At 44.8% G+C, this 23,551-nt stretch overlaps 1 protein-coding gene across 5 annotated transcripts in view; it reads left to right on the top strand.

The window, feature by feature from the left end:
- Positions 1 to 23,551, top strand: part of Ehf (ETS homologous factor) — a 39,748-nt gene that overhangs the window by 5,781 nt on the left and 10,416 nt on the right. For 4 of the 5 annotated variants that reach the window (XM_021156032.1, XM_029484788.1, XM_029484787.1 and 1 more), the window contains exons 2-6: positions 13,731 to 13,830; positions 17,494 to 17,739; positions 20,022 to 20,084; positions 22,736 to 22,804; positions 22,905 to 22,973. In XM_021156032.1, coding sequence (XP_021011691.1) covers positions 13,734 to 13,830; positions 17,494 to 17,739; positions 20,022 to 20,084; positions 22,736 to 22,804; positions 22,905 to 22,973 — 544 coding nt within the window. In that variant the 5' untranslated portion in view covers positions 13,731 to 13,733. The remainder of the gene's footprint in view (positions 1 to 13,730; positions 13,831 to 17,493; positions 17,740 to 20,021; positions 20,085 to 22,735; positions 22,805 to 22,904; positions 22,974 to 23,551) is intronic. The other variant, XM_029484789.1, reaches the window with a different exon arrangement.

Here is a 23,551-nt window from a genome sequence, read left to right as displayed (position 1 = left end):
AAGACCAAGTTGAACAAATAATCCTTGCTTATTAGTAAAACATCCAGAGTTCTAACCTCATTTCCAAAGGAAGAAATTCAGGGGAACCTGGGAAAAATGATATTATTTTCAATAACTCTAAATTATAATTTAACACATCCTCTTAGTATGAATATAGGCAAATCTCCTCATTACTATTAGCTGGTACAGTGATTATTTTCAAGACAAATCATTAATATTTTTATATCATATTGCACTTGTTACAGAAATATTAATGTATTAACATCTTCCTTCACAGAGGTAATTAGATGTGGGACAGATGTTCTAATTCAGTGTGTTAATGAAGCACACATTGTAATATCACACACTTAGCATAATTAAGAGTGAGGCTCACAAGCTTTGATAGAGTGCACCAGGATCCACGGAGAACTAATGGAGATGAGGACGTAGGGCACAGCATTCTCTGGCATAGGAAATGACCACTGAGTAGATCAACAGTCCATATTCTTCACCACGACAGCAGAATGTGTTCTTTCTGCTTGTAGACCATGGCCTTGGTGTTGTGGATATATTTGGGTGCAGGGCATAGAGAGGAGAGTAATGATAACACTAATATTAATAACTACTGTTTGCCGAGTGTCTGCTGTAGGATAGGGTTTCCAGTGTGTTCAACTTTATATCTGTTTTATCCTCTAAACAATCTGAGAAGGCAAGATCATGGGGCATCCAGAAAAGAGCATTCCACCCTCAGTGATGATAGAGACTTGATGTGGTAAAGGCAAATGTTAGGGCTGTTGTCTTGGAGGCAGCCAGCATCAGAGGTGACTTATATGTTTATGTAGGTATGGCCCCTGTTACATAGAGTCTGGTTTTAGGAAGACTATTTCATTTAATATCCTGTTGCTATGCTTTTGACCTGCATATTCATATATTCATATTTCTCTCTTTCCCTCCCTCTCCTCTCCTCTCCTCTCCTCTCCTCTCCTCTCCTCTCCTCTCCTCTCTCTCCCCACTATGTAGCTAGGGCTGGCCTGGTGCTCACTGTATAGACCAGGCTGCCTCAAACTCCTTACCCTCTTGTGTCTGTGTCTCAAGTGTTATCATTAGAGCATGCGCTATCATACCTAGCTTAACGTACTTAATAAGGCTTCACCAAGGAGCTCTTCTTTTCCTTTTGCCCTGAGACCTGCATTCTGTAGCTTATGGTGCCTTTCATCAGGGTGAGGCTTTTGAAATCGTGATAATTCCTGGGGCCTGGTAGTCTGGGAAGTTGCTTTGGAGGACATTGTCCATGCTCATCTTCCTCATCAAAGGAACCTCGGAGCAAGCCTGAGGCTTGGGTCAGAAGAGGGGAAGACGGAGTTGCAGAGTTGAGTTGGTGAATTCCTTTTAAGTTTACACTGAAAGTTTCCTTTGAAACAAGCAGGGGAGGGGCCGAGTCATTGTTAGTGTTGTGAAACTGAATTCCCGGGAAAGCCTTTGTGGGGTTGAGGTGCTCACCTTCATGGTGGGCTTTCATTTTCTCATTTCCAGAGAGCTTCTTCCACACATAGACCACTGAGTTAAAGCAGTTAAGCGGAGTTATGGAAAGCTTTGCTGGATCTCTCTTGGTGGAAATTAGGCTCCCAGACGACACACCCAGTTCCTTTAGGTTCTGAGGTATTCCCAGCACTTGCAGGTCTTCCCTCATACTTCTGGTGCCCTCCGAAGGAACTCTAATTTCTCCTTAATTTTCTTCAGCATTTCCTGCTACTATTAGGGCTCATTTGTTAAGGCCAATAAGTCTGAGGTGGCTTTCAGCAGCCACTTTAACCCCTGAATCTACCTGGGGCTTTCAACAGGAAGTAGGAGTGAAGGGTTTGCTTTGGTTCGGTGCTGGGGATCGAATCAAGGGGCTCTTACAAGCACAGCATGTGCATCTCACTGGTGGACATCTTCAGCGGCTCCACTACTCAAGTTGAAGGTTTCGTGAATCTGTCTGGAGGACCATGAGTCAGAATGTAGTAGGAACTAGCTCCCATGTGCTCAAGGACACCTCTCCTTCTTGAGTACAGGATGACCAGCAAGTCTCCTCATTACATTTAGTGGGGAAAAATCAATAAGCCATCTTGACATGCTTTTAAATGAAAAGTATGAGGTCCTAGGAGACTGATGTCTCCTTTTTAGTGACAGAATGATCCATTTCCAAAGCTATAAAGATCTCCGAGGCTTCCCCCACCCCTTTCCTAATTCACTTACAGGATGCCCTTTCTATTTACTAAATCAGCAGGTAAGATTTTGAAATTCACTGTGCCTTTTTTATTTATAAAATGGAGTTTTTTTTTTTTTTTTTAGTACGTTATGTTTGACATTCTCATGAGGATTCCAGGAGATTATTAATGTGCGGTTTGGCTCCATTCAGTCTACACAAATATGAACTGCCTTCTCTATCTTAGTTGTTGTTGTTGTTTTGTAATTATACAGTTTGTGAGACTTCAGATCAGTGGCTGTTCGCTTGACATTTTGGTATTTTCTTGGGAGGAAACTTGACTCTTGAATTGGTCAGATCCATTGTCTTAGTCCATCCCAGTCCCTCCCTGCCTCCAGTCCCCACCCCTTCCCTCCCTCCACCCTTCCCGCATTCCTGTGCAGTTGGTCTTACTTATTTTCAGTCAATGAAGGGTGCTGTTAAACCTTTTCTTCTTCTGCTGCCTGATTTGATGTGAGGAACTCCACTCCCTGCCCTGTTCATGACAAGAATGCTTGGGAGTGCTCAGTCAGCCATGTCCCACCTGTGCTGGATCACCCTGTCCTTAACACTCAGAAGAGAAGGCACAAATCCTGCCTGGTCCTCAGCCCCTCCCTACTGCTCTCTGACCCTTTAAACCCCTGGTAATGGGCCTGTGGTCCAGAGAAGGCTGGGAAGGAGGTGTTTTTGTGGGGAGCCATGTATATTGCCTATGACTATGCATGAAATGAAATATGAAGACACTTTCTTTGACCGTGTGTTGAAGGTTGGGTGATGATGCCACTGGCTAATTGATGTCGTTCATCATCTCTGTTGAATGACATGTTTAGTACTTGGTGGCCCTTTAAGGCTTAAATCATCATGGGTTTTTGACAGACTAATGAGAAATGAGAATATCGTGTTGTTTGGCTTACAGAAGAAATCGCACTGTAATCTTCTCAGATTCATTTCACCCTGGGACTTGGGATCTCAGAGCCTGATGCAGAACATGAGGGGAGCTTTTACAAGCCTGGTTTTGGTATAAGTATGGACAGCCTCATTTCTGAGATGGGAGTGCCATAGTCTAGGGATTAGGCTAGATGTTGGGCACCTGCGAGAAAGGCTGGACTGAGACTGGGGATGTATGTGCTAAGTCTCCACTCTAGCTACCTAGTAACCCATAGACCAACATCTCCTCCCTAAGCACCCTGCATTTCAGAAGTCGATCATTTGAAGAGTGTGGTTTGAGGTTGAATCACCCTCCAGGAGTCCCTTCTTCACCCTTGTTCATCTCATTCCTGATCTGAACCTGGCTAGCTGGAGGCTGGCCATATCACTCTGCAGACCTTGGACACCCCTCAGTGCCCTTGCAAACCAGCCAATGGAAAAGTACAAAGTCTTCTAGCTCCTGAGCCTTGCCCGCTCCCAGTGGCCTATTTGATACCTCCTTTTCTTCAGGGGAGTGGGAGGATAGCATCATAACCGAAAGGACAGGGTTTTCTCTGGTTTTATAGGAAAAACAAATTGGCATGAAGACTGAGTCAAACCAGCTCAGGCTGTTTGGGCAGATGCCTTTCTTTGCTTTTTTTTTTTTTTTCTGTTTATTTTCCAACAAATCAATGCTTAACTGCATTGTTATCGGAGTAGAGCAACAGGTGCAAAAAAATAATCCTGCTGCCAACTCAAATGAAGAGGTAGGGTTTATCCCCTCTGGGAGGTATTCCGAAGATAACAGAAGCCCCTGCCAGCAACTGAATTAACAGCTCTGTGTACGGTGGGTTTTATGTTAACAACCTACTCCTAACCCTCTGACACATAAACACGCCATTGTCTGGGGCAGAGACCTGCAGCCATGCTGACAACCTGCTGCTTTATTCTGCCCCAAGTGGAGATTGGTTTTGGCTGAGGCTTCTTTGTGAAACTCAGAGGTGTTATCCTGTCTGCCAACTCCATGTCTAAGTGAGGGTTTTCTCAGAGGGCAAGGGTATGGGGTTGCTGGAGAGGTGGGGACTCAACTTGCTTTTTAAATTTGTTGAAATTCTTTCCATGACTACTTCTCCCCAAATAACAGAGAGAGTTCCCTGGCTGTCTCTGCTCTTGCTCCCGTTCTATTATCAAGGTGATGAAGGAGCTCAGGGGTCTTTGGAAAGATCTGTTATTGTTTTGAAAGTGTGTCTTGGCTGATAATCTATTCGTGCAGGGCTACATCTGTATCTTGTTCACATTCCCCCACCCCCACCCCCAGCATCAAGCAGGATGCAATACATCTAGTATATATGTTAATTGGAAGAGACCAGTAAATATTTGTAATAGTTGAACAAGTATTTCTCAGAGATAAGTTTCCTTCACCTGAAGGCTGATTCATCAATTTTGAAGGGTGTAAGGCTTAGCACCTAGGTGGTTAAATAATCTTTTAAAAGTGGAGGTGGGGCTGAGTCAGGTCAGGGATCACAGCAGCCAGTCATAAGAGCCTTTTGAATTAATGCAACAACAAAACAAACATAAGGGCTATCTAGAAATTCCGGGTTCTGTGATGAGAGCAGCTGTTCAGTCTTCAGAGATGCACACGTATAAGTAACTATACACCTAGGAATGTGGCAGTTTGGGGGTCCTGGGCATCAGACTCTGTGTCACACTGGCAAACAGAATAGCAATGGGCTCTCTACAGACAGACTGAACCTTGAATCCTCTGGATGGAATCTTTTGTCTCTGACCTTCCATGAGCAGTTCCATGTTTATGGACATTTCATTTAAGACTGATGTCTCGAAAGTCACCTGGTGGTGAGAGATTGAAGTGAGAGCAGGTAAGTTTACAGAGCAGACGTTTTCAGCTGGGAGAGTGCTCGAGGACTCTAACAGAGGGCCTTAGAACCGCAGATCGTGGGTAGGATCCCATGCAGTTTGAAGCTCCACTCTTCCTTGGGTGGTGAGCACGCTCCACAAGAGAGTCAGTCCCTGTTTCTCAAGCTAATTTGAAAGGTGGTGGTTGTAGGAGTCATCTGTGATGTTTAAGCCACCACATCTCTTACAGTCCATCCTAGGCTGCGGGAAGAACGAGGCCTGTGTCTTTACTATATTTTCTTTACCTTATAGTCATTGGCCTTTTAAAATCCTAAGGGGGCCTTAGCAAGGAGACAGATTTTTGAGGTTCAGAGGTGCTAAGGAAAATGTCAAGTTCTTAAAAATTACACACCTAGGATGTGACTTGGTTCCTGCTTCAGGTGCCACTGGCAAGAGACAGTAGAGCCTTTCTTGCTCCCAGTGGGAGGCATCAAGGCAGCACCAATGCCAGGTAAGAGAACAGAGTTGAAACCTTGCAAAACCTAGGTTTGCTAACCCGTGTCTGCCATGAGGTTTCTTTAGAATTCTAATGTCACATGAGCACAGAGCTTTACTTTATGTTTTATACTAACTATATTGGTATCCATGGTAACTATCATGATGTCCATAGATCTTTAGGTATCAGCAGCTGATCCTTAGAAAACCTGAGGCCCATAGAACAGAAGTGTTGAAGCAGAAACATACGCACGTTTTTTGGTAGAGGGAGAGAACAATTACTTCTCTTGAGGCCTCAAAGGGCTCTGTGACCTTTGGTGATTCAATCTTGTCCCGGCTTGTCATATCTGAATGAAATTGACAGAGGTACTCTGTGGGTTATTTCAGACAATCTCGTGTTTTGATCAGTTTTGGTGCCTGCCACTGTCAGTATGTACCATCTTGTCTGGATCTGGCACCAAGGCTGATAGAGGTCAGCACGATGTGACTATTTCCCAAAGGCTTACTGTCAATAAGGTGTATCTGCCAAACAGCCATCCTCTCTCTCCCCATATTGTAGGAAAATGCTCAGTGTTCTAGGAATAATATTCCAGGATGCTGCCTCTGGAAACAAGAAATGTCTGCCTCAAAGTACATTAGGAAGGTATGAAGTTAGCTGTGATGTAACTCCAGGAGGATCAGATACATTCTGCAAGCTTGATTCCCATTTTAATTAATTTGTAAAAACACAAATTGTGACCTGTGTACCATTCAGCTACATTTTACATAAACATAAATTTTCTTTTCTCCTGCTTGGGAGTAGTCCTTTGAAAAGAACAGTCAAATTGAAACAGGAAGTCAGTAGGAAGCTCGAAGCATCTTTAAGACAAAGGCTGTGTATTCAGCCTGCTGGCAGCTTTGATTAAGGATGGAGAATTGTCTGGTGGCTGCAGCTGTCACAGAACAAGTAATTATTTAAAAGGCTTAATTGCTTTCTTGACTGGAGAAGTCAAGGCATCCTGTGGCAGCCAGTTCTGAGGCAGTGTGAGGAGTGTGGTTAGGTTTTTGAAGAGGGGAGCTATGAAGGAGGAACATTGTGGCTTTCACTCTCAATTCCCTCAGACCAAGGGTAGGGGATGCAACCGCTAATCCTGATGATAAATCTGCTCCATGGTGCAGGGCCTTCTCAGTATGCCTCCCACTTTGTGATAGGAGTAAACAATAAACCCTTGACCTGGCATCTAATTCAGGTAAAGCACCCATAATTTTGGGCCAACTTATTTCTCAAATATTAAGCTGGAAATAACTCTGTAGATTTATCCAGGGGGGCAGTGACATCATATATACAGGTATGTATGCATATATATATGTATCTACTTATTGTGCATTTTATATGTGCTATTGTATAAGCTTAATAAAGGTACGAGGCAGTTCAGTGACACAAGAAATGCTGAGGCCACATTTGAAACAGGACTGTGGGTGCAAATGACATGAGGGAGGCTCTAGGCTCTGCTGAGAATTGTTGTTAGTCTGAGTTTGAATTTTCATCTAGTTCCAATCTTGCTGAGCCCCATGACCTTGAACAGGTTGTCTAACTCCTCTGAGCCTCCTGTTAGATGGCTCAGTGCTTTAGCACTCCAAGTTTTAGTTACTATAATATAACAAAAATGATTTAAAAAAAAAAAAAACAAAACAGCATTTGGTCCTTATTGGGCACCCTACCACTGAGCAAAAGAAAGACCTGCTTCTAGCTGAGCAAGTCCATGTTGGCCTTGTTTGCCAATTTCTGGAAGATTCTCTGCATGTCTAGAAAAGAGGCCAGTAGAACAGTCTTTGCCCTTGATAGGAGTTCTGAGGCTGAGCAGAACTTCCTGTGAGATACAGGGCTTCATTACCCTGTCAGAATCCCAAAGGTGTCTCCTTCCTTTGTTTTTCTGTGTCTATACTCCAGATTTCAGATCCTGATCTTTGCAACCACTGAGTATTCTGTATTAAGGCATCGTACAGGGCAGAGAAGCTTGTGCCCAAGTTTTGTTAGGGCCATGGTGCTCTCCCCATCTCTGCTTGTTCCAGCACAATAGCCAAGGGCCGTGGGCATGCAAAACCCGTGGTCACATAGAGCTTGGGAATGTGCGCCCTTGCACAGGGCTTGGCAGCCTCAGGCTCTGTGGTTGGTGAGAGGTGAGGGAACTGGTGGGATGGTTTTTCATCCCTCAGGCAAGAACTGTGCCCATGGGCAAATAACATGACTTCTGTGAATAGTCGTCCAGCTGCAGACTGCTCAGCTGTGGTATATAAATAGCCCGCATCCACTCAGCAGCACTAGGTGGGATAGAACAGGAACCTGGAGAGCAGGCTTAAGGCTCGGCTGCTCTAGCAGCTGGGCCTGGAGAAGTGTGCAGATGACGGAGGTCTGAGGTTTTGTTTGAAATGAATTTGGTGCTCAGTTTTCTTCTTGGAAGTTCAAAAATGATGAGAATCATGAATATTATTAATATTATAATTATAAAAACCACCTAATGTATGCAAAGTATTTTTTATGTATCTGAAACTTTTCTGAGCATGTGCTAGCTGTCTCCTCTCCTCTCCTTTTTTTTTTTTTTTTTAACTCAAGAATCCTAAAAGAATATCCTCATATCATAGATGAGGAAATTGAAGTCAGGAGAAGTTAAATAACTTGTATGAATTTGCCATGTTAATAGTCTGGCAAAGCTAGGACTTAAAGTATGGCCACCTGTCTCCATACCAATGGCTCCCAGACTCTTGCACCTTTTTGTTTCTGAAGAGTTTGATTCTACCCCAAGAATGCCCCTAAAGCCAGCCAATTTCCAGCTTAAGAAGAGAGTCATCCTAAGAACTAATTAACATTAGACAGCAGCCACATGTACGATGCTTGAGTCCTTTCCAAACATTCTTGTTTACTTTTGTAACCTCCACCTTTTGTCAGCTGTAAAGAAGACACTACTTCCCCACAATGCACATGGCTATCAGACTCTCAACCTTCATGGCATACATCATGATCCTTGGCATTTAAGGACTGTCTTGGAGATACAGTAACTTGACCTGAGCAGGAATCGTAGATGCTCTTGAACATGTCCTTTAAGCTCAGAGCCATAGAGACTCCATCTCTGTGACTAGACCTTGCCTTCTCCCATGTGACAATGCCCCACTCCCAGCAGCAAAAATCTAAGATTCTCAAATTTTAGTCAGGTCAAGTGTTCCATTCCTGCTGTGTGTGTTTTTCCCAAGTGGTCCAGTCGTGTGTGGTGGCTTCGATGGCTGTCCTCTGGAAGAGAAGGGAGCTTTCGATGGAGGCCTAGAGGAAGCATGGTCCCAGGGCATCATGTAAGCCCAGAAGCTCCCATGGTTGGCATCTTAGAGCCTTAATTTGCCCCATCCATTGCCTTCATGGACTTTAGTTTGAAACACAACTCTCAACCAGGGGTGACTTTGCTCCAGGGGACACATAAAAGAAAGAGAGAGCTTATAGCATGTGGAATCTGGTGTGTAGAAACCACGGGTACTGCTGCATACCCTACCTGTGTGTAACGATCTCCACAACAAGGAGTGTCCCAGCTGTACCTGCATACTTGTTTCTTACAACAGGATTCACAGTAGGCCCAGGAATGGCTCCTTGACAGATGACTTGGTAGAGAAAATGTGGTTCACATATGCAATAGGCTGGTGTTCAGCCATGAAGTGAATGGAATCTTGTTATTCGTGGCAATGGGGATGGAACTAGAGGGCATCACGGTGAGGGATAAACCCGACATAGAAAGACAGACATTGCATGCTTGCTTCTACTCCTTGGTGGTAGGTTAAATAATGATCTCATAGAAGAAGGGAGAATGGTGGAATTAGAGGCTAGGAAAGTAGCAAGGAAGGGGGTAGAGAAGAAAAGGTTAGCAGGTCGCAAAATGCAATTAGAGGAAGAATTAGCTCCAGTGTCTTGCAGAACAATAGTGTAACCACAGTCTACAATCATTCATTATATATTTCAAAGCAACTGGGGCAGAAACATTCCAAACTCAAGCAAATGACTAGTGTTGGAAAGGAGGAAATACTAATTATATATTTTATACATGTATGAATTGCCAGACTGCACCCTCTAAAATACTCACATATACTAGGTCTTAATTAGAAATTTCAAGAAAGAATCATTCAGCCCCAAATTTTGGTTGTGGGTGTGCAGAGAAACTGCTGTCAGCCACTTTCTGGCATGAGGAGAATCTGGTCCTTTGTGCCCCTGCCCTGCCACTGACAGCACCACCAGTATCCATCCCTCAAGCTGAGGATGGAGAGAAGTGAGTCCTGCTTCCAGGTCACCTTGTACACACGGCACAGGAAGCCTCTCTCAGCCTCTGATGTATAGATCGAGTCCCAGCACAGGTGAGACATGTTAGAGCAACACCTCGAAATTTTCTATTTAAAGACAAGAAAGATCGGGCTGCTTTTAAGTTGGGTTGTGTGCATGCCATGCACTGGATTTGGACACTCCTAAAGCCACTGTAGTATTTATTCTGCAGAACAGCTCTTCTTTAGGCTTAGTGAATCAGGGTGCCCTGCCTCCCACCCTCATCATTGCCTGAGTTCAGAATGAGGAGTAGGATCTAAAGTCACGAAGCCAGATGGAGTCTAGAACCTAACTGGGGTTCTGCAGATCCTAGACTCGATTTCACACATTTCATATTACACTCACTTCCCCCTCCCTCTCTCTCTCTAAAAGAAAGCTATGATGAAGGCAAAGAAGGGAGATGAAAACAAGTCCTAAATAATCTTTTCTCCTTTTAATTAAAAGGGTAGCTTTTTTTATACTCCACACACCATGGAAAGTCTATATTAGTACACGGGGGTGTGGGTGCGTTGGTCATAATTGGTTTTTTTTTTTTAATAGTTCTCCAGGCACATTTATTATCCATTATCTTATCTGATCTCCTCAACCGTCCCGAGAGGCTGTTGGAGAACCAATGTCTACATTTTTTTATTTGAGAAGTTGGACCTGGAAGGGAGTAGATGTGGCCAAAAGCACTTGGCTAGGCTAGTCCACCCAAAGTGCTTCCCATGGCTTCCAGGGTTCCCCGTGGCTGCTGTGGGGGTCTAGGACTGTCTCTACTCACAAGACACTGTGAGCTCTGCTGAACTCTGACTCACTAAGGGTTAAGCCACATAAACTTTTTTATGAGTGGTAACCATTTAAAGGGCCTTGTAAAAAAGGCCCCTCACTATGTTGCCTGCTTTCCCCTGGAAATGGGGGTGTTCGAAGGGAGGAGGGTTTGGGGAGGTGCAGAGGGGGAGATAAGCATCTAGGACCCCATCATCCCAAAGGCTTCTCTGTGAGTTGGGGATAGTTATGGAAGTTTCCAGGCGAGTATGTAGAGAAATGACGTGTAGAGAAATTTCCTCCAAGGAAAGGAGCCTGATTAGAAGCTGAGAAGTGTGACCCGAGACACCAAATTCTTTTAAAAAAATGTTTTTATGCTGCTGCTTATTAAATTTTTTGTAGATTCGTTTTTCATGTGTTGATGCGTGAGAGTGTTCTGCCTACATGTATGTATATGCACAGTGTGTGTGCCGGGTACCTGAGGAGGAGTGAAAAGCACACCAGGTCCCCTGGAACTGGAGTTAGAGGTATTGTGATCCACCGTGTGGGCACTGGTAACTAAATCTGGATCGTCCACAAGAGCAACAGGTGTTCTCGCCTGCTGAGCCCCAGTTCTTGTTGTGAACTTGTGAACGTCTAAGATCTGGACATAAACAGTGTCAGGTGATTCTTCTTAGGCTTTGAGTTTGGAGATATGCCCATTGTATGGCTGGGACAAGCGAGGCTCAGGGCGCTTTGGGCCAGATAGATACAGAGGTCAGCATCATGTACAGTGAGCAGAGGAACTAGAGTTTCTCCTCAACTCAGAAGAGAGGGTCCAGCCCCTGTACCACCTGCCTTCTCTTAGGAAGTAGAGGACAAATCCCTGAATTGGGAACAAGGGAGGTGCTTACTGGATCCAGCAGGTTTTGTGCCCACCACAGCCATTTTGAATCAGCCCTGCAGGGGAGCCCTGGGGATCAATGCTAGGAGGACTCGCTCTGCCAGCCTCTGAGGCTGCCGGACTGTTCTCTTCAGCAGGGCTGGGCTCTGAGCTGCAACCCTTTCGGGGTTAAAAAGTAACCTTTCCACTGCTTGTGGGTGAGCTAATGCTGCCAAGGAAGAAACCCAGCCTTGAGCAAACAAACGCCAGGGCTGGGCTCTGTCCCTCCCCAGCTGCCTTCTGAGTCTCACAGACTTTCTTCTGCCTTAAAGCCCCTGAAGGATGAATTAGCAGAGGGGTATTGGAGAAAATGTGCCCCCCCCCCTCCCGTGTGAAAGGAAGGCTTGATCTGAGTAGTTTTCTTTCTCGCAAGGTGAGAATGAGACAGGCTTCTGAAAGGGGGGTTGAGAATCAGTTTTACCTTTTAAGATTGAGAAATGTAGTCTCAGGGTTGGTTTGAGTCCAGGTTATACACAGAGGTAGCCATTTTTCTCACAGTGGTTTCTTTTAACTGTGTCTGACCTTGTGCCAAGTGCCACAAATGTAGACCGGCGTTTGATCTCTAACCAGTGTCCAGGCTAGATGTGACCATCTGCATTTTTACATACAGGAACTGAGGAGGGCTAAGAGATGTTGAGTAACCCGTGTGTGAGTTCACACTCAGGCTAGCAAGTGGGGGAGCCACAAGGAATCCCAGCTCCCCTGGCTTCAAAGCCCTCCTGTAGGTGCCAGGACAGAGACTCCAGCTCTCCTGTGCACCCTCCCAAGCTTCTCTATCTCAATTGTCTTGGTTGTTTTTACTCTGGCTTGCTTTCTTCACTTTCCACTCATGCCTGGCACACGCTAATGTGTTCATCAAGCATCAGTGATCATGAGAGGTCAACAATTACAAGTGGTGTCTGGCCCAGTTCAACCCCGAAGTGCTGCTCTGTACTCAGGACCCGTAGTTGGTACTCAGCTCAGTGAATGTATGGGTGTAGTATATGCTTTCTCAAGGTTATATATATTTTCTTGATACGTTTTCACACAGAACCAACTAGAGGAGCTGAAGTGTGTAGTTAGGTGTGTGTGTCCGTGTGTGTGTGTGTGTGTGTGTCTGTATGGAATATTTTGAGGGGAAGGACCATTCTGTTGACATGGTAACACCTGAGGATGGAAAGATTCCTCCAAATAGGACAAAAACAAAACAAAATAAAACCCACAAAAACTAAAAAACAAACAAAAAACCCCCATCCATGACCTGTGGCTATCCACACTGCATCATTTTATAAAGATGGAGGGGAAGTGCTTCTCCACCTCTGGGCTAAGATGAAGTGTGAGGGAGGTGAGCCTGTGAATAGACTCACTAAGCTTCAGAAGAAGCCTTCCCCCACCCGCATGACTGCACACACACCTGGGCTCTAACTTGCAGTGTGGGGGCTGTCCAGTTTAAGAGTAAGCACATCATAAATGTTATGGATTTTTTTTTCTGAAATGTAAAATTTTTACATTGTTCCAATGTTCCGTACTGGCTCTCGATGAAAACTGTTTCCCTGGGTCCCAAGGCTTCGAAGCCAAGGAACTTGTCTTGAGGATGATTTCAAAGCCTGTTGGATCCTCCAGGTCTCTATCAGAAGAGATGCTAGCTGTAATGTTTTAGCAGAACACAAAAATCTTAGTTTTTCGTACTAGAAAGATGAAGTGTCTGCCATAGAAATCAAAGGATTACTAATCTTAGCCCAGAGCCAAAAAGCTTAAGGAGTTCTACTTAGATTGGATGGAGGCTCTCAGTTGAACAGTTGACCCCACGGAGAACGGGACACTGAGGAAATGTTCCTCGTCCCTAAGTGCAGAGGCTACTTGTGTGGGGACTCACAACGTTGTCTCACAGGGGCTAGGTCTGAGATTTCACTGATCGAAATTCCACCTCAAATAAGACCTCTCTGGTATTTTCACTTTTGTGAAGCACTTGGATGCTGGCCAGGCTTGCCCTGCAAGCAGGCATTGTGTTTTCCTCCCGGCTTCGTTTCTGATCAGAGATTATTCATTTATGAATGGGTGGCTGTAAAAACTTGCCTCATGCATATGAAAATTGAACCTGGAAAATTTTAATTGCCATGAGTTTTGCTTTTGCTGAAAGGGCTGTGGCAATGGGTGGAAGGGCACGTTCCTTTTTTCCTTTCTTTCTTTTTGTCTTTCTTTCTTTCCCAAATGAACTCCATGTTCTCCACTCTCCAGTGACATTTGTCTACGAGGCATAGACTTAAGGACTGTTTGATCCCTTGCAGATCATGATTCTGGAAGGAAGTGGTGTAATGAATCTCAACCCAGCCAACAACCTCCTTCACCAGCAGCCAGCCTGGACGGACAGCTACCCCACATGCAATGGTAAGGCCTCTCCTCTCCTGATCTTCCTTTGTTTCCAACTTGACACTTGGAAAACAGAGGCTTTATTCATGGAGGGTTACATGGAGGCTAAGAACAACTCACTCTCTCTCTCTCTGTCTCTCTGTCTCTGTCTCTGTCTCTGTCTCTGTCTCTGTCTCTGTCTCTCTCTGTTTGTCTCCTGATCATTGAACCCAATGTCTTGCCTAATCATAGACCCTACAACTGATCTATACATTCTCATAGGAGGAACCTTTTAATGTTGAAGGGCTCTGTGGGCTTCCAGAGCTCTATGTCAAAGCCCATTTGTGACAGACCACCATCTTCTTCCAAAATGAAAAGATCTGGGTTGGTAAAAGCTGTTCAATGAGATATCCCAAGGGATGGGAGACTCCTTGTTGAAGCTTTCAAGTAGTGTTTCATTAGGATATCAAGACAAGTGCACACATGTGTATTTAAAACAGAGAGAGAGAGAGAGAGAGAGAGAGAGAGAGAGAGAGAGAGAGAAGAGAGAGAGAGAAGAGAGATTGCTTGTTTACTATCACTTCCCAGTTTAAGGAAGTGATTGATCAGGAAACCAGGTGTTGTCTTCTAGTGCTTTACTCTGGAACATACAGACTCAAAGTAGGAGGACCTGGTGACAAAACTTGTAGGTAATGTTTGGTGATCCAGCCTGTGGCTCACAGTGAAAGCTGAATCCGGGGCCCCTGCTTCACTGTGAAGGCATTCAGTGTAGCCAGGCTGCTGGCACTCAGTGTGCTCCTCACCTGCTGCTAATTTCCCCTCCAGAGCTGCTGCTGCTCACCTTTACCTTACCACACAGATGTGTCCTGTCAGAGAGAAGAGCTTGAGAAGCAAGAGTGAGGATAACGATAGGGTGACATTCTCTGCTGAGTGGCCAGCCGGTCCACGTGGCACTCCTCTTTTAACTTGGAATCCCAGCCAAGCATGGCAGGAAGCGTGAATGGGTGGCCTTCCTGTTTTAGATTACTTGTCTCCTCAAACTGCTGTTCTTTCTGGACAGTTACATATTTGTGGCAGACCTTGAACTTGCTGTGGGGAACTAGGAAAAAAAAAATCTAAAGAGAGCAGGAAGTCTTGGCATGCCCCAGGCATTGTCTCACTGTTGGCTTTAGAGAAAACTGGAACAGTAGATTCAGCAGGGACTACAATTCAGACGTCACTTTTATTTCTTTAACTCTGGAGGTCCCAAAGAAGTCCCTGGTCTTTATCAAGACTGAAGGGGAGAAGACAATTGAATGGGAGAGTACAGCACCCTCTGGGTTTTCAGTTTTCCTGACAAGAGGGACACTGATGATCCTCTGCCTGAGGAGGGAGGCATCTTCTCCCAGCCAACTTCAGGCAAGTTTCTATCTCTCCTCTCTCGGGTTTGTACAGAATATCAGAAACAGTAATTAGGTTCACATTGAGTGCACAGGAGATGGGATCCCAGCCCTGCCACAGATAGCAGTGGGATTGTTTTAGGAATAGAGGCCACCAGCCAACAACAACAACAACAGTTCTCATCTTTAAATAGTGTCACATGTGAGGTACAATAATAATAAGGACTTGGAAACATCCACTATAAACTTTGTATTTTATTGTTTCTATGTCCCCAAAGTATAGACTATGCTTTCCCATCCTTACCCCCCTTGTCCTGTCACTGTACCCTGTAGGAGAGGCTGTGGGGATGCTTTTGCTATTTTTCTTGTAAATACATTTTCCTCACAGAACACTGTCCCCTGATCATGGCTTGGCTGTGGCTGCTGGAATTTGGAGTAGCTGTGAGTACTCATAGGAGACCAAATTTGGGTCAACTGTGTACAGTTCTCTTAAGTGAGCACAAGGTAGCCATGTGCAGAGACCATTAACATGTATCATGTTCATCAGTTTACCCACCGGAATGCACTTCGCATCTTCATCCAAATCACCTCACAGTGCAGATCTATATTCCTGCACTATTTGCTCTTCAGCTGAAATGGAATCATATTGATTATGTAGTGAGCTTCCACTATGGCTCCAGTGGAGTTTTTATGGATATATGAAGATGAATAAGATTGGAGTCCATGACCTTGGACATACAGTTTGTAAAGGAGAACAAGCCAGGACTCAGAGATCTATAAAGATAAGCAAGGCATGACAGGTGCCGTGGATAGAAATCACAAGCTCGATTCCTGGAGGTTCAGGTCTCAAGGTAAGTTAGGGAAATGGTGGTGGCTCTGAGTTCAAAGGAAAGGGAGCCAGGAGCTCAGCAGCAGTAAAGGGGAGGGTAGAAAGGGACCTGGGGCCAGACAGCACAGAAAAAAACCACAGAGGACATAGGTCACTTCAAAAGCAGTTAGCAAAGTGCTCTGGTGCCTGCCTGGCATGGCAGTTCTGTATCTTATTTCAGGGGATAGTGGGACACTACTGAAGGAAACTGAGTGGCAGCTGGGTGTTGGAGCAGCGATAGCCATCAGCCAGGGGTGAATGGATGGCGTCACCTCAGAGAAGAGCAAAGCTGTCAGAGAAAAAGAAGCTTAATTTAAGGCCCCACTTCTGGTTAAAAATAATCTGTATTTGATGAAGTTCAGCTTTTGTCTCTGTCTCTCTGTCTCCCTGTCTCTCTGACTCTCTCTCTCTCTCTCTCTCTCTCTGTGTGTGTGTAAGAGGTTAAAAAAGAGTGGTAGAGAAGAACTATCTTCAGCCCTCTGCATCCCAGGTTTCCATACCTACAGACTCAACTAAATCCTAATTTAAAAAAAAATGCATCTAGGGGCTGGAGAGATTGCCTACCACTAAAGTGCTTGCTGGGCAAATATAAGAATCTGAGTTCAGAGTATTTGAGAGCCAGGCAGATGTGGTAGTTTGCATCTGTAATTCCAGCACTGGAAGGCAGATAGATGGATCACAGTATCGCTCTGGCCAGCCAGTCTAACCAAATCAGTGAGCGCCTGGTTCAGTGAGCAAACCGTGTCTCAAAACAACAAGATGGAGAGCTATGCTAAACACCAGAAGGTGACTTCTGGTCCCCATACACCCACTTAATACACATGAACATACACTTGTGTATACACAAATACACACACACACACACATATACACACACTGAATCTGAACTGAGCAAATACAAAATCTTCTCTTGTCATCATTTTCTAAACAGTCTAGCAGTAACTATGTACAGAGCATTTACATTGTTGTGGGGCTTGTAGTTACTCTAGAGATTTTAAAATGCAGTGGGAAATATGTAGGTTATATGCAAATATGGCATTATATAAGGGATGCTTTTGGTATTCATGAGATGTTCTGACAAAGTTAATGTATTTGCATGAGTACAGTCATCTAGAAAGTAGATGAAACTATAACCAATTCTTTCATGTTGGTGCTTCTTTGAGGGTAGCATAGAGTGAGCTCAGAGTACTTCAGATATCATGTGCTATCTAGTATTCAGAGATGGACACCACACTAGGAAGAATATGAAAATGCCCTACCACAACTGGGTAAAAACCCCACATGCTAGGAGCCTGCCATCCAGAGCACATTCTGTATTCAGCTCCCGTGCTGATGCTCACAGGACAGGGGCTATGGTTGAGGTCCCCATGACATTACCCACAGCCATGCTTCTTGTGTCTGAGACCCCTCAGAAGCAAGCAGGGGCCACTCACAGGGTCATGCCCTATTTTGCAGTTTCCAGTGGTTTTTTTGGAGGCCAGTGGCATGAAATCCACCCTCAGTACTGGACCAAATACCAGGTGTGGGAATGGCTGCAGCACCTCCTGGACACCAACCAGCTGGACGCTAGCTGCATCCCTTTCCAGGAGTTCGACATCAGTGGAGAACACCTGTGCAGCATGAGTCTGCAGGAGTTCACAAGGGCAGCAGGCTCAGCTGGGCAGCTGCTCTACAGCAACCTACAGCATCTCAAGTGGAACGGTGAGTCATGCCTGGGAAGAGCAGGGGTTTCACAGCAGGCAGGGCTCCTTCTCAGGAGTGACAACTCCAAATGACTGTTTCCCAGAACAGGGAAGTAGCAGAGAGAGGAGAGGAGAGGTATAAAGCCTAGGGTATGGTATGTGTCTAATTCCTTAGAAACATTCATGGAACTCTTCTTGTGGGTACCTTCAGTCTTCATTTCCAGAGAGACAGAACTAGCTGAGTTATCTACAGGGTATGTGTCACAGTAAGACAAGATTTTCATATATATATGTATATATATATATATTTTTTTTTTGTCCTGTTATATTGAGATCAGGTTGGACTTTGCAGTTCTATAGCTGGCCTCAAATTCTCTCTGTCACTCAGACTGCCCCTAAACTCAAAATTCTCTTTAATTATCCTTCCAAGTTCTAGGATTACAAGAATGAACTAGCACCCCAGACCCAGGTTCTTAAAATAGAAGTCCAGAGTATTTAAGAAGGCCACTGAAACTAGATCTGTGTATGTGGAGGGGAGAAGGCTAGCCCCTCCTCTCCCTGTTTCCTTTACTGCATAGAATAGGGGCTAGAGAGGTGGCTCAGCAGTTAAAAGCATGCACTGCTCTTGCAGAGTTGGTTCTCCACACCCATTTTAGGGGTCTTACAAGCTCCTATAACTTCAGTTTCAGAGTATCCAATGCTTATGACGAGCCATACTGCACATACCTACAAGTGCACATACCTACACACAGAGGCATACACATGAGGACATGCACAATACAAAAAAAATTAAAAAAATGTATATTTAAAAATAGATCTATAATAAAAATATTTCTGGATACACACAGGGTGTTTCTGCATTGATTTCTGGAATAGTTCCTAAAACCTCAAGGCTTTCTCCTCAGGTCTCACCCTCACACAGAGGCCACCTTGCAAATTGTCTATGGTGACAGTGTATACATGCACACACACACACACACACACACACACACACACACACAGAGACAGAGGCAGAAAGAGAGTGTTGACCCATTGGAAAGTGTGTTTATGTCTCAGCAAAGCTTGTGTTTGACAAGTGACTAGGGCTCAGTAAATGTGAGCTCTAGAGCCGTGTGGACAGCCTGCCATCAGCTGGGAGTGTGGCAGTGACGCTGGCAGCCACCATGCCATTTTGGATGACCTCATCTGGCACCCTGGCATTCTCTTCTTTTCACTCACCTCATGGTGGTGGTTACTCATTTTTGTTTTTTCTAGAATCAAACAAAACAAGGCTCTATTATTTAAATAACCCTCAGGAATCTTTGCAACAAGCAGACATATATTTGAAGAATTAGAAGTACCACCTCTAATTATGTCTACTCCTGGGAAGCTTTGTTCTGACTGAAACCTGAGGCAGGGAGGCCTGGGAGGTGTGGTGGCCATCTTTGGCCCTCTATTACTTGTTTGTCTTGCTGTTCTTACCTGTGAGTGCAAAATGGTAGGAGTTTCCAGTCTGGGCTTCTTGTTTGAATTTCTATACAAATTCTATTAATTGACATTTGTTATGGATATGTTTACACTGTGAACTGATTTTTATAGAAAAATGCTGTGCCCATTTTAAAGATGGGAGAACTGAAGGTCAGAAATATGAACTATCGAACTATCGGTAATTCCTGTGGGGGAAGAAAATCACTATAGACTCACTTACTTGTGTGCCTTTATACATCATAGTCAAGAGGAGTTACAAACAAAGATGAGGTTATGTGGCAGGAACCATGTGTGTGAGTGCTGAAGGCACAGGTAAAGGAACACCCATGGTATTTCATCCAGATGCGTCCTATAGATGAATCTAATAAAGGTGGGGTCGACTGAGTTTAAGATCAAAGACTTAAGTGCTAGAGAAGTTAAAATGCCTTTCTGTGTATCCTCACTCCCATTTCAGATGATGTCTTAGTGTGAGAAAGTACCATAGGGTTCATATAAGGAACTCTACCCTCTTCAATCCCCTGAATTTACAGAAGAGACAGAGACTAGAGTAGCAAATGCGTTACAACTCCAAGTATTGGAGAAGACGGCCTTCTGGTTTACGACATTCTTTACTTCTACCACCCAAAGATCCCACTGGAGCAGATGCCCCACACTACTGGTTTTCTTGGATCAGAGATGGTCCCAGGCTTTGATGTGCTGAGACTCGCCAGGGAGACTTCCACGGGCCAACAAGGAAGGCAGCAAGATGGCAGAAGCTCTTCAAAGCAGCCAGCTCTGTCCTTATTGAAGTGTCAGGTTTTAACTTCCACTGACTTTGCCATCTGTCCTTCACAGGCCAATGCAGCAGTGACCTTTTCCAGTCCGCACACAATGTCATTGTCAAGACTGAACAAACCGGTGAGTGCTGAGAGGCTGAGGGAGCCAGCTCAGCCAGGTAGAGCCCTGGGGAGAGTCAGGGGGAGGGAGAACAGGAGACTGTGGCAGAAGAGGAATCCATGGAGGTGTCTTTCCTGCCTCCAGTGGGCCACTCCGCTGTAGGCCTCTTTCTTGACCTTGGGACCACCAATTCAGTCTAGTGTGTGTGCTGAGCTGTCCTGCTGCCAGCAGCAACTTGTGCCTGTCTGCCAGTCATAGCACCAGCCAGATCCAAGGCCAGTAGCCGGGTAAACACAGATTTTAAGGTGGTCTTCCTTTCCAGAAAGAGTAAGGCTCAGGTCAGAAAATTAAGGGAAAAGAAGAGAGTCTTTGTTCTCCTACCTCTGTGGGAGTGAGCTTCACAGGGAGGGAGCTGCTGTCTTGATGGTGTAGCAGCATAGTGCCTGGGCCCAAGTGAGCTTCCACAGGGACGTTTAAAGGTGGCTAGAGAGGTCAATCTCCATCTTGAGGCCATTTCTACTTGAAAGATTCTATCTTAGGCTCTGAGCAAAGTCTATAGTTTCATAATGTCTACATTTATTTTTAGTTTATTTCCTCTGTGCCCCAAACTCCTTGCTACTTTGTAACAATGTCAGCCAGTTTTTATTCTCCCAGCATCCTGAGAACAGCTTTGTTAATGTTAATGTCCTAACCATGTGATCTGCACTCATTACATTTCAGGCTGTAGAATTCTATCCTAGACTAATTCTCTTTTTTCTAGAAATTGCTCCAGCTTGGCTGTCCTCACTTGACATCCTACTACATAATCACCAGAAACAACAAAACAAACAAACAAACACACACACACACACATACACACACACACAAAACAGAACAAAATAAAACAAAACAAAACCCAACCAACCAACCCAAACATAACATGCAGGTAGCACTGCTCTTGGGTCACTCCCTATGACCACGTCAGATAGATAATACATCACGTGGGCTGACAAACTTTGCCTCAGGTCTCTCTGAGGGTTGTGTGTCAGTTGCCAAGGACAGAATTTGACCTAGGGGTGAATTTTGAGTCACTTGGCACCAAAATTAGCCCATGCAGTTATTTAATCTTTTATAAGGGCCTTGGTCTACCATAATTAAAGAAAAAAAAATAGCTCCTGAACATGTTAATTAGGCCTTCCTAGGCCTGTCCTTCAACTTGGGTGCTCTGTGTTTTGTAGGCCTGCCCAGGTTCTGGAAACAGATTATGATTTGGCTTAGAGAAAGGCCTTGGCCTTACATATAGCCCCACTGCAAGGGCCAGGGTGATATTGGAGAGGCCCCAAAGAAGCTGGTAATCCTCCTTGACCGACCGGACATTCTTGTGTTGCTGGTTTGGAAAAATTGAGCACCAGGGTGGAGAAGGTCCACCCTGGGAAATGGGGAGAATCTACTCAGAGGGGCCACCCCCCAAGCACTCTAGAGGTTGTTTTCAGAGACAACAACAGATGTACAAGGTGACCCAACAAGGACAGAGGGTGTAACCCCAAAACATTGGGCTTGGAGTGTCCAAATACATATCTGTGAGTTCAAATACCAGCTAAATCCCCATGTCATAAACAAGAGGACTTAGCCAGTGAGTCAGGTTTTAGACCATTTATGCCATTAAAAACAAGAAAGAGCTCAGCCAGTAGCTTGTCATCCTGGTCCTCACATGTGGAACCTAGGTATCAGGAAAACCGAAGCAGCCCAGAGTGGGGGCCAAGGACTTCATGCCAGGAAGAAGGTGGGTGCATCAGGCTCTTGGCCAGCCTGAGAGGAGAGTGCTTGTGTTGGAAGCTGGCCTGGATCTGATGATCATGTGGGAGTTGGGCTTACTTGGAGTAGGTGGAAGGGAGTTTCCTTCTGATCCGAACTAAAGCTGAAGTGTTGTGTCTCACTTGGACTAACTCTTGAGACATGGGGTACAGGAGAAGAAGCAGGGAGTGAGGGAGCGATTTCAGCTTCTCCCAGAGATGAAGCAAAGGCGCACCCATAAAAGCGATTTGTGTGATTTGTTAACATTTCCCTGCTTCTCCTGAATTTTGAGAATTCTATTATCACTCCTTAAGCTACTCGGAGAAAGCCTAGACTGCAGTGGCTGCCAGTCAACTGAAGGGAAATTTACTCTTCTGAATCCCAGCAGTGAAGGAATTGTTGGAAAACTGGCCAGTTTTTTTTTCTTTTCCTTTTCTGAAAGAAACACATCAATTCCCCAAGAAAGAAGAATGTTCACCAACTCATCATCATACATGTGTTCATCTCCAGAAAAGCCTTCCTTCCATTCCAGACTAAAATTATCCTGGTGATTAGGTGGTAGGATAATTGTGTCCTCCTTGACAGTGAGGACAGCCAGGCTGGAGTAATTTCTAGAAAAAAGAGAATTAGACTAGGATAGGATTCTACAGCCTGAAATGTAGTAAGTGCAGATCACATGGTCAGGACATTAACAAAGCTGTTCTCATGATGCTGGGAGAATAAAAAACGAGCTGACATTGTTACAAAGTAGCAGATAATTGAAGCCAAGTTTTTCTTCCTCCTCCTCTTGGCTGCCCTTCCTTTCCCCATTACCTCTTAGATGAGCAGACACCTAGAATGGGAATTCTTCTACCCAGGGATAACAGTTGTTCACGTTCCCCATTCTCTATCCCTTGTAGATCCTTCCATCATGAACACATGGAAAGAAGGAAACTATCTCTATGATCCCAGCTATGGTAGCACAGTAGGTAACTACCTCCCCGACTCTAAAGGGCCTTTTATACTCTGACTCAGTGCCGTGTCATCAGAAGGGTCTCTCAATGCCCCTTCCCTTTCTGTTTCCTGCAGATCTGTTGGACAGTAAGACTTTCTGCCGGGCTCAGATCTCCATGACAACCTCCAGTCACCTTCCAGTTGGTAAGTTGTCCAGACACGGGCTGGGCTTGCCTTCCACCTGTGCTTACTAATTATCAATAAAACTTACCACCACCCACATTTCTACCTCACCGGAGCCTTTCTCATTAAAAAGCCAGGGAGTGAACTGAGTTGCCATCAGCAGCCGCTCTTCCCAGCCAGCCACACACCAAAGCTTATCCGGTCACATTGCCCAGTGCTCTCCTGTAGCATCTGTTTCACTAGTCTCTTGAGACAATGAAAACTCCTTGTGGTCCCTCTATTTTGAACATAGATTTGCATTGGAGACAAACCTGGTAAATTTATTTGTACTTAAATTCAGGAGAAGGCTAGATTTAATTTTCAATTGCATCCCAAATACACATTTTGAACTACAGTTGGCTTTAGAGAACTCAAGACACCTCTGGACCTATGGGCCTGGTCTACAGGTAGAGTGATTTGGAAGTCTGGATAGAAACCATGTAAAGTGTTCAGTATGGTGCCTGGCACATGGCAAGAACTCAACACTTAGGAGTGGTTTTCTTAACTATTTTGTTTCATCTTATCGTATCATTTTAGTTTTTGTGGTACTGGGGGGGGGG

The sequence above is a fragment of the Mus caroli genome, chromosome 2, assembly GCF_900094665.2.
Source record: "Mus caroli chromosome 2, CAROLI_EIJ_v1.1, whole genome shotgun sequence".
In the NCBI taxonomy this organism is placed as follows: Eukaryota; Metazoa; Chordata; class Mammalia; order Rodentia; family Muridae; genus Mus; species Mus caroli.
This window is presented reverse-complemented; position numbering and strand designations above follow the sequence as displayed.